This window comes from Herpailurus yagouaroundi, unplaced genomic scaffold (assembly GCF_014898765.1).
Source record: "Herpailurus yagouaroundi ecotype Mexico unplaced genomic scaffold, PumYag 163, whole genome shotgun sequence".
Lineage (NCBI taxonomy): Eukaryota > Metazoa > Chordata > Mammalia > Carnivora > Felidae > Herpailurus > Herpailurus yagouaroundi.
This window is the reverse complement of record NW_024412404.1, coordinates 17,592,404-17,605,637: the sequence shown is the minus strand read 5'-3', so window position 1 is coordinate 17,605,637 and position 13,234 is coordinate 17,592,404. Positions and strand designations below refer to the sequence as shown.

At 42.9% G+C, this 13,234-nt stretch overlaps 1 protein-coding gene across 39 annotated transcripts in view; it reads left to right on the top strand.

The window, feature by feature from the left end:
* Nucleotides 1-13,234, top strand: part of KCNMA1 (potassium calcium-activated channel subfamily M alpha 1) — a 736,361-nt gene that overhangs the window by 611,308 nt on the left and 111,819 nt on the right. For 17 of the 39 annotated variants that reach the window (XM_040485497.1, XM_040485500.1, XM_040485499.1 and 14 more), the window contains one exon: nt 3,076-3,249. The exons of the other annotated variants lie outside the window; for them this stretch is intronic. In XM_040485497.1, the coding sequence (XP_040341431.1) occupies nt 3,076-3,249 (174 nt within the window). The remainder of the gene's footprint in view (nt 1-3,075; nt 3,250-13,234) is intronic. 39 annotated transcript variants of the gene reach the window in all.

The following is a 13,234-nucleotide window of genomic DNA, read 5'->3' as shown; positions in this document are numbered from 1 at the left end:
CGATATAATTTTATTTTACAACTTGAGAGTATAATTTTACACACAGAATGCCCACATCTTCTGAAACAGCTACCACTAAGCAGGGAAATACTCAAATGCTTTTAGTTAAAGCATTTGTTCATGTTCATGACTCGTGTAAGGGCACAGCAGAAAGCTCTTCCTGGCTGGGATGCATACCCGTCAATCCTAATGAATCACTCCACCAGTAGGGAGGTCAGATGGGCCTTTCCTTTTAAGAAGGGGGACCCGGAAGTGTATATAGGTGAAGACATCTGAGGGGCGGGGGTGTCCATGAAAATGGACTATTCCAGAAGTAGAGCGAGAGCCACCCTCCTCCCAGTCGGTGGCACCTTGGTCTAGACATTGTAATTCACAAAGGTTTGTCAACACGTGGGGCTCAATCGTTTTTAACTGTTTCTGTCTTGTCTTTTAGCCTCTCATTGACCATTCTTGCTGGTTTTTTTGTGGTGGTGCTTGTGTGTCTTTGGAGATTTCTATTTTGTATTTGGTGTGAGTGTAAAAATGATGACTGGGGAGGAATGACGAGTAATAGCATGTTTGCTTTTTTTATGCATATGCTGCTTTGGAATGTGACTGCTTATAATTAACATTTAATCTTCTTATAGCAAATGGTTTTCTGCTGCTTCGATTACCAGTTTCAGCCTGTTCCTGCATGCTAACAATATGAAATTTTAGAACAATGCATGGTCTCCAGAACAGCCAGCAATAACAGTTGCAAACAGTTCCTGAGAGACACTGGGTTGAGGTTCTGTTTCCTCCCGAAGCCCTTATCAAATACGAGGCTGAAAATCACCCATTAGGATGGATGGGCTTACCTCTGACAGAATGATTTCAAAAGTTATCCCGCCTCATTCTCCCTCCCCTTGTCCTTAAAGACGGGTATATGGAGAAGAACTCTCTTTCCCTATAAATGTGTCAGATTCTATTATTGTGTATGACCCAAAATGGCAGTATGGAAATGAAAACCAGGGACTGCTGCTAATGAGAAGCATAGCGTTTCAGAGTTTGATGGGCTTCTCTTCTGCTACAGCATTTGATTAAATTTTTTTCAAAACAATTTATTTACAGTGAAACAAAAAATCATCTTTGTTTCCCTCCTCTGTGTAAATCACAAATCAATATTTCCAGTAAAAGAACTAAGCAAGAAACAAGTGAGCGGTCTACAAGTTGTACAACAGATCTGGATGCATGTAAAATAACTTTATTTTTATGTCTTCTGCTGAAGACTTTTTCCTCTTTCTTGACTTAAGCTACTACTGTCTGGGGTGTCTGGGCATTCACACCATGCCTTCTAAAGTCTTCCAATTCAAATGCTATAGTGGAACTTTTTTTTCTTTTCTTTCTTCCTTTTTTTTTTTTTGTAAAAGCTCAGCTCAGGAATGATGTGCCACGCACTGAAGAGGGCTGGGGCTGCATGGTGATGATCTGAACGACCAGCTAGTGAGGATGCTAAAAGAACATGTCACTAAAAATGGGAGCCAAGTTTACAGGAATGAATCTCTCATTCATCTCCCCCAGTGCCTGTTCTTCACAATCATAACGTTACCCCTGCTTGACAAATATACTGTATGGCAAGTCATAAAGGTCTTAGAACAGGACTTGACCCATTTGAGAGATTTAAACCCCTCTTCCTGGTGACTGTAACATTCAAAGAGGGCAAAACCACAAGCCATATTTTAAAGTAAGAGTGCAACCATTCTCCACAAAGAAAAAGAAAGAGGGGGGGAGAATGACTTTTAAAATGGAAGGTGTAGGCGCGGGGAATAACACCTCTCCAGTTCAGCCTTGCTATTTGGCTATGATGCTTGGAGTAAACACAAGTTATTCTCCAATCCTGTGAGAGAAGCAGGCTGGGTCATGCTAAGTGATAAGCAAACATGTTTGCCTGTTGTAGCATCAAAATGAGGCACAAAAAGGCTTCATGGACTGAAATATAAATTGGCTTGAAGGATAAGGGTGAAGTGTTTTTGAGAACCACTACAGTGATGTCCAGCAAGTTTTGTAGGTCAACACTCAAGCTGGATCCCCAGGCTCCTACGATATCAGTTTAGAAGAGCTATCAATGTTACATGTAAATATAAGTAAGATATTTTACATGGGACCTAATCTCTTACTTCATGTTTTATAACCTCTGGTCTATTTTGGCCGATATTTCCTATATTAGAAAAAATTATGATTAACCAATAACCCGATGGCTTTCTGAATTTTGGGGGGTAGGGGAGAGAAAAGCAGACGCGATTTTCAGATTCTCCCAGCTTTAAGCAGAAAATACACCCATGAGTAGCTAAATGCATTCCAATAGACCAACATCTCATATGCTTTTGGTGATTTCTTATTTGTGAACTGCCTTTAATGTCAAATACGCAGCGTTAGCCTTGAGTAGCTGCATTTCTTATATGGACAGATTTGGATATTTGTTCTGTCAAGAGTAAATTTAAATTCCTGTAGGCATCATGTAAACTCACTCTGGGGAAGTTCAGCAGAGGCATCCTCAGATTCTATATTAACATGTAATCGTTTCACATCTAATTTGATGAAAGCTTGTCCTAGGCTCTGCCTAATGCCCAGAATTGGAGGGAAATTAGAAAGCCTACATATTACATATTTTGCACCTCGCAAAAACCATTTATTGTACCAAATAAGCAATTAATTGATTGGCTGTGTGTATATTTTGACCTCCTGTATTAATTGCGCCAGGGGAAAAATGTCGGTTACATTTTTGCTGTCTTCTAACGTGTTGTTCTTCTCATCCGAGAACCCGATTGTAATCAGCCATGCCCTTTTCCTGTAGTCACCCGCTTTACCTAGGGGAGAAAAATAATACACAACAGCCTTGGGGGAACTATAAAGGCAATTTATATTTTCGCTGCTGTTTTTGATGTACAACCAAACTGTTACCAGCAGTCACTCTGCATTTTTTTCTGGGTCAAGACTGTTAATGTGAACTAAGACCTGTGTTAAATCCCTTTAGCTCCCTTCCAGCTGCCTTGCTGTGTGTGACCTTGCCATTAACTACCGCTCTTCCTCTCCTCCCATCCAACCACATGGTTATAGCCAAGATGTCCATCTACAAGAGAATGAGACGGGCATGTTGTTTTGATTGCGGACGTTCTGAGCGTGACTGCTCGTGCATGTCAGGCCGTGTGCGTGGTAACATGGACACCCTTGAGAGAACCTTCCCACTTTCTTCTGTCTCTGTTAATGATTGCTCCACCAGTTTCCGTGCCTGTAAGTTTAACCCCGACACATGGAGTTCCATGTCTGTGCTGTCTGTGGTATCATCCCCGTCTTGTGTCGTGCCCTGTGGTTCTGTGAGTCTGTCGAGCTGATGTTTTCTTCCCAGTGTGATCTTGTGTGGTGACTGATATGTTGTCCTCTCTGCCTGTGTCCCTGTGTACATGCTGGGGAAGGCTCCCTTCCCATTCTGTTAACTTGTTGTGCTTCTCGTACTGGTGTGTCGAACTGTGATATTCTAGTCTAGTGATATTCTCCCTCTCTCTGTCCTTTAAATAAATATAAATGGAAATTAATGTGACAGAAAATCAAATACTCTATGACTACAAAGATGTGTGGAAATGCCTATCTTCATATTTGGGTAAAGACTCTACACTGGATTGGGTTGCAGGGAGGAAGGAGAGGAAACACGTAGAGAGAAGAAACCAATTCGACCATAAAATTGCTTTTAGTGAGCTTAGATCATTTCCAAGACACAACAGGGCTAGGATGAATGTGGATTTCTTTTTTCTTTCTTTCTTTCTTTCTTTCTTTCTTTCTTCCTTCCTTCCTTCCTTCCTTCCTTTCTTTCTTTCTTTCTTCTTTCTTTTTTCTTTTACCTTGTCTTTTTAACCTGTGTCTCATTCTTCCAGTGCCAGATTGTGTCCTATGTTCTAGGAACAAGTATTCTAAATCTGTAAACCTATATTGACTGATGAAGTCTAGGGCTCTTCTCAGATGACTAGTTCAAAGGATCATCAGTTTCCCCCAAATAGAACCCTCTGTTGAACTAAGGTCTCCTGTAGCCATTGTGATTTCAAAAAACAAAACCTGTAAGCCATGAACCGCCATGATTTCCCAGAGTCCTTTGCACCAGGCTTTGAGGTCAGTCTTCTTTGTCACTTACAATTTCAGAGGTGTTAAAGAACTGGCCAAGGTCTTGCAGCTGGCAGCACTGAGATACACCAGATTTCTGAGATCTTCCTCTTCCTTGTTCTTCAGCGTGGTCTTTGCCGGTATTTCACTGACATGGTTCACGGGTGATGTTACTGGAAGCTCCAGTCTGTACACCGAGATGCGGAGATATGGGTCCTCATCTAAGGGCAGAAGAGGTTGTATTTCCTTGTGAGGACTTAGATGTCTTCAAGTGTGGCTCTAACTTTATTTTCACATTTTTGGTAGCATGAGAGGTAGAAGATAATTCTGTGTTCTGTACTTCATCCCTTCCTCTTGAAAGCACCCGACACATTTATTGGTAACCATGTTGCCACATGTTCTCTCTCTTTCTTAGTGCCCAGAGCTGGTTGAAATAAACTTTCACCAGCAGGAGTAAATTCATGTTGACAATAAGGGGTTGAGGGAAAGGGAAGGGCACTTCCCTCTTGAGCATTTCGCGAAGAATTTGCTGATTCACCTGCGTGGGTGTTGAAGATGGTCCCAGCATGGGGTGCTTGTGGGACAGTGTCCATAGAGGCTCCCAGGGCTGAAGGAGTCCTGACTTCACTGTATGCCCTGGAGCGGTGTGCCATGTCAGGTGCTGGTGTTTGAACTTGCTATTCAGGACTGAGGCACAATCTGTGCATTGAACTGTTTTAGAAGGTATTTGGAAAAGTTGTATCTAGGACTGAGCTAATCCTTTCTCTTTCATGATTCACTGTTCTTCCAGACCAGTGCCAAGAAACAGGATTCATTTTTAAAAGTGATACCTAATGGAGGTCGTATCGAGAGGGATTTTGGACTGTGCCAACCACATTAGCCTAAAATCCTAGGAAGAAAGTTTCCTTTCATACAAATGCCACAGTGTGAACCTTTACCCCTTTATTCTCATTGTGAGAATTCTTGCTAGTTCTCATGACCCTGCAAGGTGAACTCGGTCACAACCACACAAGGAATTTGTTGGTCTACTATGTGTGGCAAGACACTGGGTTCAAAGACAGGAGCTAGTGGGGGAGGAGCAAAGGAGTGAGCTTTGGTGGCACAGTTTGGCCACATCTTTGACTGATGGCAGCAAAAGTAACCACCAGCCACTGGGGTTACCCGTCTGCGTAAGGCACCACTTTTTCTGTGTTCAGATAACCACTAGGCTCTAAAACCTTGGCTAGAGAGTCAGTGGAGAAAAGGAAGGAGCCATTCGGGCTGTATGCGGTTGTGTCTTGGCACTGGCCACCCATACCAATCACAGCAAAATGTGTGTCCCCTGTGTGGGGCTCATGATACCCAGTGTGTGTAATTTCCATTTCATACAGGAGAAACCATAATTGGAGGGATTTCTCAGCTCTGCAACTTAATCCCAGCATTGATGGAGGCCAGGGGAAGAAAAACTTAGGGTGGGATTGTCCCATCCTCTCAGAAACATCCTGTGCGTGAGATTGTCGTCCTTCCCGCCCTCCCAAATGAGCCCCACCGTGGAAAACATGGAGCTCTGGGCTGTGTGTTGAAGCCATAACTGGTACTGACAGCTCGGGGGTGGGGTGTGGGGGTCGCCTCCTCTGATTCATCGGTCTTCCCGCCGTCCTCACACCATCAAACAAAAGAAGATTTCATCCACCCCGTGTCAGTCCTCGCACCTTTGACCATTAACAATAAGTTAGAAAAACCCATTCCAACCTGAGCCCCTTCATGCGCCCACATAAACCCTTCTTCTCCAATTAAAAAATGTCTATCTCTACGCAGAACTCCACTGGCAGAGCTCCAATAGCAATCCCTGGGCTTCCCTTGCTGGTGGTGGGGCTGGGTGGTGCCCGTTTGACAGAGCTGGTGGACTCAAAGAGCAGTGGCGAGAGTGGGCTTTTCATTAAATATGAGCAGATGTGAGATGTAGAGGGTTTGACAATTAGAAATGGCAGGAGAAGGGCCCTTGAATCAAAGTGAGGTCAGATGGGCGGATCAGATTACTTCTCTTACATTCTTTAGTTGTTCTGAAAATCATTTTGAATTAGTGTCAGCAGAGCCCTGATGGGTTTTGCCCTTTGTCTTTTATGCTAGGGCCGTATTGTTTCCCAAGACACTCATTAAAGGTCATTATATTATTATGGAGCTTTGCTTTGGTCGCAGTTTCCCAGTTGAGCCAATGCTCTTTGGAGACTGCCTAATTCATTTCTCTTTTGCCTTTAGTCTCCCTCCTTGCTGTTTTTTTTTTTTTTTTTCTCATAAGGGGAAAGATTTCCGTTTTCAAGGGACGTTAAATTGAAACACAAAGTCCCATTATGTGTTTTCTGAAGTGGGAAGAAAAGTAGCCAGTTCCCAGAGGAGTAGTAATATATTAAAATGTTCACACAGTTTTAAAAATCTGCCTTCTAACAGCAGGGCCTGCTTGCTCGGGGCACCTCTCCTTGGAGGTGTGGCCCATCATCGAGGATCTGTTGTTGCAAAGTCACGTTCTGTTCCAACAGTTGTCTTCTTTTGAATTCGAGAGATGTAAGGTCAGACTGTGCAGACAGAAAGATCTTCAGAGAAGGAGGACTCCTTTACAAAAGGCGTGAAAAAAAACAGTGTCAGAAAAGTAAAGCAAATAGTGACCAGCAAGAATTCATCCAAGACTATGTTTTCGACAAGACTGAATTGTTCCATATGGTAGGCTAGAATTGGTGCACAAAACCTCATTTTCTGATCATCCTGGTTTTGTTTCTATTCCGGCTGATCCTTGGCAGAAGAACCAGAAAAGGACACCAGAATGAAATGGGCCCAGAGTTTTTACAGAGTTTATATATATATATATATATATATATATATATATATATATATATATATTATATATATATATATATACATATATATGTGTATATATGTATATATATATAATATATATGTGTATATATATATAATATATATGTATATACATATACATATATAATTATGTCTAGCAACATACACACATACACACACACATAAATATAGATGTAAGTTCTAATCAGGGCCATTTTCCCTCCCTACAGGTTTATAAAGTAGTGCTTTTTCTCTGTTCAGAATTTATTCTTTTATTTCAGTCTGCCTCATGTGATTGCTAAGTCTAATAGAGAGGGACAATGGAAATTATGATGCAGTGTCAACATATAGGACCCTATTGATTCAAACCTCCTGAGATCTGTGTGACACAGTGCTGGCCACAAACCGTCAGCAGCCCTGGCACGAACAAATTCAACATGTGCTGGAAGAGAAACAGATCTTTAGACTTGCACTTGGAAATAGTTTTAGCTAAAGTACACATGCGATCACTCACACCCACTTTTCAATCTACTAATAGTTTAAACCTGCACAATTACGTACACCCTTTTGCAAACTACTGTAGCTAATTTTAAATGGCGTGTGACTTTTATTTCGGGTATAAATATAATACAAGGAGGCATTCAACTCCAATGGTTAAGCTGAGAGGACAAGTCCAATACCATTAGGTTGAAGGGATACATACCAAAATCAGTTTAGTGTAATCTTGAGTCTTGTCAGATAATAAACAAAAATCAGCTTATCCCGAGTAGCCTTTGGTTTGTACAGGCAGAGAATTAACATTGTCAATAGAACTAAAGTCACTTGAGTGAACTAATGGCATTTTGAAGTACATAAAATCAGATACGAGGGCAAGGGGTGGAAATAGCTCTAGGAAAATGTCTATAACAGGACACACCCTGCACGGACAGTCTCCAATGCCTGTTAAGGAGGGGTTTGAGTTAATAAGCTGTATTTAAAAACCAACAGCCTGTCATTATCTGATTCTTTTTGTGTGTAGTTTTGGGTGACTCCCTCAAGCTCCCATCAAATTGTATTTGTAAATGTCTCCTATGAATCTACGTTCACTTCTGGTCCCTGAAACCGAAAACTCTTCCCACCACGGCCATCAGTGATAGAAAGATAGAAACAGGAGAGTCGAAGGAAACTCAGCTAAACATAGTATTCCATGCATTCTTTAAGCCCATTCATTCTGCGTCTGTAATTTCTCCTATTTTTCTTGTGCATGCTGGTATGATCTGTCTCTCTGACTCTTCCTCCCTCTACCCCTCTCCTTCTCTATATCCATGACAGTAAATATGGAAGCAGCCTTTGGATTCCTCTCTAGTTCTTTGTTACCCCCAGTGCACACTCCCTGGTTTGGCCATTTGCACTTCATTGCAGTACGTGAAAACAGGAAGGCAACTAGGGCCAGACAGCCATTTAATCCTTCCGAGAGACTGACGATGTACCTGGGAGGGCGTCTTCGGGCACTTTTGTTGGTAGCAGGCAAGGTTACAGAAGCCAATGCCTCTCACTCGATTTTGTGGTAGCCACCTTTAACAATGGGTTGATTGGAAATATGCCTTCCACGTGCTTCCACACTGGTCAGTTCGTTAAATCAGCTTTGCCAGGCAAGAAATCATGCATGGGCAAAATTTCCTTTGAAAAGAATCCTCTTCAAATGCCTATCTTTAAAGGGTTTCATTCATAATAAATAGATGCTTTCTTTAGTTTGATGTCAGGTGAAGTAGTTGACTTGTACTCGGGGACCTCGTGCTTCTCCCACAAAAGGTGTTGTTGAATTCTTTATGCTAAATATTCTACGAAGAACCACTTCATACAGATAAAGGAGAGAGGGAATATTCGGGCAAAAGGCAGCCAACTTTTCAAAAGAAATACTTTGAAACAGAGGGGACAAGAAGTAGAAAGGTCAGAATGAGGAAAGACGGAAGGGTCCCTTGTGTGTCCCTTTGTCACTTGGACACCAGGAATACGACACCTTAATAAGTGACTCAGCTCTTCAAGGACAAACTAGAAACGACGTTGTCATGCCACAAGTAAGCTGAGCAGAGGTCCTTTTGCAAGGTGACGTGGAAATTATGTTTGCAATTTTACTCAGGACAGTGGCCGCTTGTCACGTTACTCAGCCTGACAGCCCCTACCACCGGGCAGCGGATTCTCCATCTTCCCTCCATGGTGGAGGACAGATGTGGCCAGTTAGCTCTCCATCTCCCTCCCTCCTCCACTATCTCGGGCGACAGATGCCAGGGCCAGTCCGCCTTTCACTTGAGCTTTCTTGTCAAGGCTCTGCCTTGAGCCCAAATGCTGACCTTTACTGTATGAAATAAAGTACTGATGAACAAGCAGAGGTTTGAATTGGAGCAGGCTTGGAGCAAATGTCAGGTCCATCTCTGCCTCCCTCCTCCACCTGCACCAGGAGCCCAGATTAGACCCAGTCTGGAGTTTGCAGTGCCTTAGGCTTTATGGGTCTGGGGAGACATAACTTATTAACAAAGAGTTATTAAATTTTTATCAATTTTACAACACAATGTAAATGCCTCCTATGAATCTACATTGTATTCATTATCATTTAAAACGTTAATTAAGTCAAAGTTGCATTTAATTTCTCTCTAAATGGGCCTCTGGGAAGAGGCTTTTAGAAACATCTGTGGGAGCGTGCGGCTCGTGGAGACAGGGAATCCCCCAGCCGGTGTTCAGGATAGCCCCCTGAGTTGATTGCCATCGCGTGTCTGCAGTTAATTTGTTGTGATGCAATTGGGCATCGTCTCAAATTAGTATCAGACCAATAATGTGTTAAGTCACTGAAGAGACTCTTGTGGGGCGGCAGCACGGGGCCCCACCACACCCTGCCTTCAAGTCCCATCCAGAAGGAAACAAGCCCTAGATGTGCGGCTCGCCTGGTCTCAGTCACGCCTGGGGTTCCCCCTCCTCGGATGGTGCCCATCGCTTCACTTCATCTGAGCTGGACGTTTGTCATCTGGCCCAACAGATTCAAGACATTTGCCTGCATGCTCATAGGAAAGATCTTAGCGTTTGGGATCTTTGATTCAGGTTTTAGCCTAGAAGCAATGAGCATAGGGGGAACCATTTTCAGAGGGGAGTGGATGTGGAGATTATAAACAGATCAGGCTTATCGGTGAGGAGAGAAGGGTGAAGCTTGCTAAGGTGTGCTGAAAAATTCTTCTCCCTTTTTGAGAAGAGGTTGATGCTTTTGTCTTATCCAAGTAAAGGTCCACTCTCCAGGCAGATCTATTGTTATATTTGTCCTCCGTTGCACAGAACCCGGGGTTTCTTAAGGTGGCAGTGGTAGGAAATGGCTAAAGCTTCACTTAGATTCACGTTAAGACTAGGCTTTGTGTAAGGTTTGCTCTTAGTGTGCAAGGTGCTCTGCCAACACAGCCAGGGTGTGTGTGTGTGTGTGTGTGTGTGTGTGTACATATATATGTGTGTATATCTTGTTAAATCTAGCACATAGCATTTTCTGCATTGTAGACACTATGTCCTTTATATATATTAACTTAATCCTTTTCACGAGGTAGTAACTGTTACTGGTGGTTGAGGTGGCTGTAAACCGAGGCGGCTATAAACTGTGCCGTTTACAGATGAGGCAACTAAGGCACAGAGAGGTTCAATAACTTGCCTCAGGTCTTGCCTGAGTCAGCAGGTGGGGCTGGGATTCGAAAGCAAGCTGAGTGGCTCCACAGGCTGTGGAGCAAGTTGAGTTACTCAGATGCTTACATAGTTGAACAGCTGGTCACCCAGTTTGGCTGGAGTCTATGACCTGTTCCCTGGGGGAGGAGCCCTGAAGGGGTTTTGTTCTTAATCTGCAATACAATAGAAAGCATTCAGAGTGTTTGATCTGGGAAAGGACCACAGAGACTTTGTTTTAAGAAGTGTAGTGGTGGGGCAGCTGTGGAAGCAGGGGCCAGCCTGATGAGACAGTTGGGAGACTCCCCCTGAGGGTGGGGAAGACCAGCAGAGGGGAAGCTGTGGTCGCAGGAGACCTGGAGAGCTGCTCTGAGAAGCCCTAGGAAGGAAGGCCGGAGCTACAGCGTCCAGGACTCTGCAGCTGAAGCACATTATCCAAATGCAGATCCGAGAAATTAAAAATCTTTTTAAAGAACATTTAATTAATGACTCTGAAGCAGTTGAGTTGCATTAGTTAAATTTCTTGAGTTTAATTCTCCCCAGATGACCCAGCAGTCATGATTCTTATTTGGACTCAGTGGAGTTTTCTTCTGTCGGAGGGGAATTTACTAAAGCCTTGGTTGGAACTGGAGACCTACCAGGCTGCATCCACTATCCCCAGTCTTGGGGGATCTCCATCTCTTTTCCTTTTCTAACTTCGTATTTCTTCTTCCTCCCTTGCCATGCTCTCCATTTCCATTAGGGCTCACGTCTTTTGAGTGTGTTGATGGGGACAGAGTCAGGTAGCTCTGAACTGCTGCCATGAACGGTATTGACCCAGGCTGGGCAGAGAAACAGCATAAGTGAGCACCACCAGCAGGGACATGTGACCGTCCCCGAGGGTCTTGGCTTAAGCTCCAAGTGGTAGCTTCAGCCTGACCTCATGAAAATTATTTTTCAAATCCCTTGTATGGCAATGAGACTTTTCTCTCCGTGTCTTTCTCAGGGAGACAGCATGTCTCCTTACATCTATGGAGGAAAAACAATAATAAAGTACTTCACATCCCATTCGCTGAAAATTCACTGTAGTTTTCAACCACTTACCCCACTCCAGTGGAAATACAAAACACATTTCCTGTGAAGTGCTGCCACACAAAATCTAGGGAAGTCATGTGGCATTTCTAAGTACCATGGTACAATTTTCTTCTCTGTTCACAAGACCTTTTTTTCATTGTGGCTGTATATTGGCCATCCTTGGCTGTAGGATTTGTACACGCCATTGACCCCAAAAGGTCATTAAAACAACACAGAAAAGCACTAGAGTCCTACGTTTCCTGACAGTGCTGGGGCATGCGTGCTGAGAATGCCAACTTTGGGGGTGGAATGAGGCAGAATGTACCCACTCAATTGGCTGTATGTTGTTTTCCTCTCTCAGAGGCGTTCTCCCAAACCAATATGTTGAATTACCTAGATAATCAGGGAATCCTTCATCCCCATATTTACTTACAAGGGTTCTGCTTCCCCAGCCAACCATTTTCTCAAGAGGAATCTAAATGTGCAGAAACAAGGCCAGCATTGTTAGAACCTCACATTGAAAATCTCAGCATTAAAGGGAGCTTTTTGTAAATGGCTAGATGGTGCCTGGTTTCGAGGGAGATTCTAGACATGCCCATAGATTCTTGTTCTGAGGAGACATTCTGCTGGAGTCCAGCTCAGACAAACTGGGTGAAGGGTCTGGAGACTCAGAGACCTTTCTTCTCTGACCATCTCACTTGGTCATCCTCAGAAGGAGCTATCCTCCCACAAACAAGGGAAATAGTAATCAAGAATCTCTTCTGGTAAACCTGAAGGCCCCCCATTCTATCCCCTTCAATATAACAGGGTGAATACTGCAAATACTCCCAGAGAATATTCCAAATATTCCTAGAAAAAACCCTATGCAAACTCAAAGTGGAAGCTTCTGAAGCAGATCAACATTAGGGATGGTCAGTTGCACTGAGAGACCAAGCAAAGTGAGAAAGACTGCTTCCTGGAGCTGGAGTCACTCAAGATGCACCAATAGTGTGTAAAGGGGCACCTGTAGGCCACAGAATGTGGGCCATCTTCTGGGAGTGGAGCTGACTGCTTGCAGTAAAGTGATATCCACTTTGGCCAATGGCATCTTTCTGGGCTGGGGCCTATTGGATTGCACTCAGTCAAGAAAGGACATAGAGGCTGCCTTCCTTCCCTCCAAGGTCAGAAATGCAGTATGCTGGCATCATTGGCTGGGCTTCAGGTGTTGGCAAGAATACCTGAGTAGGAAATGGCCTGAAGGATTCCAGTTGAGTAAATATTTGATGAGTAAAAGAATGAATAAATGAAAGGATTCTCAACCATCAGTTAAAGGAATAGATGGTATGCCAGAAGCAGGATCACATGGATCCATGAAGTTCCCTAAAAATTTCTAAACAACTTTATAGCATATATATATATATCTATATATATCTATATATAGATATATATATATCATCCCTTATCTTATTGAAACTGCCTTATATATATATGATATATATGATATATATATGATATATATGATATATATCATATATATGATATATATGATATATATGATATATATCATATATATGATATATATCATATATATGAT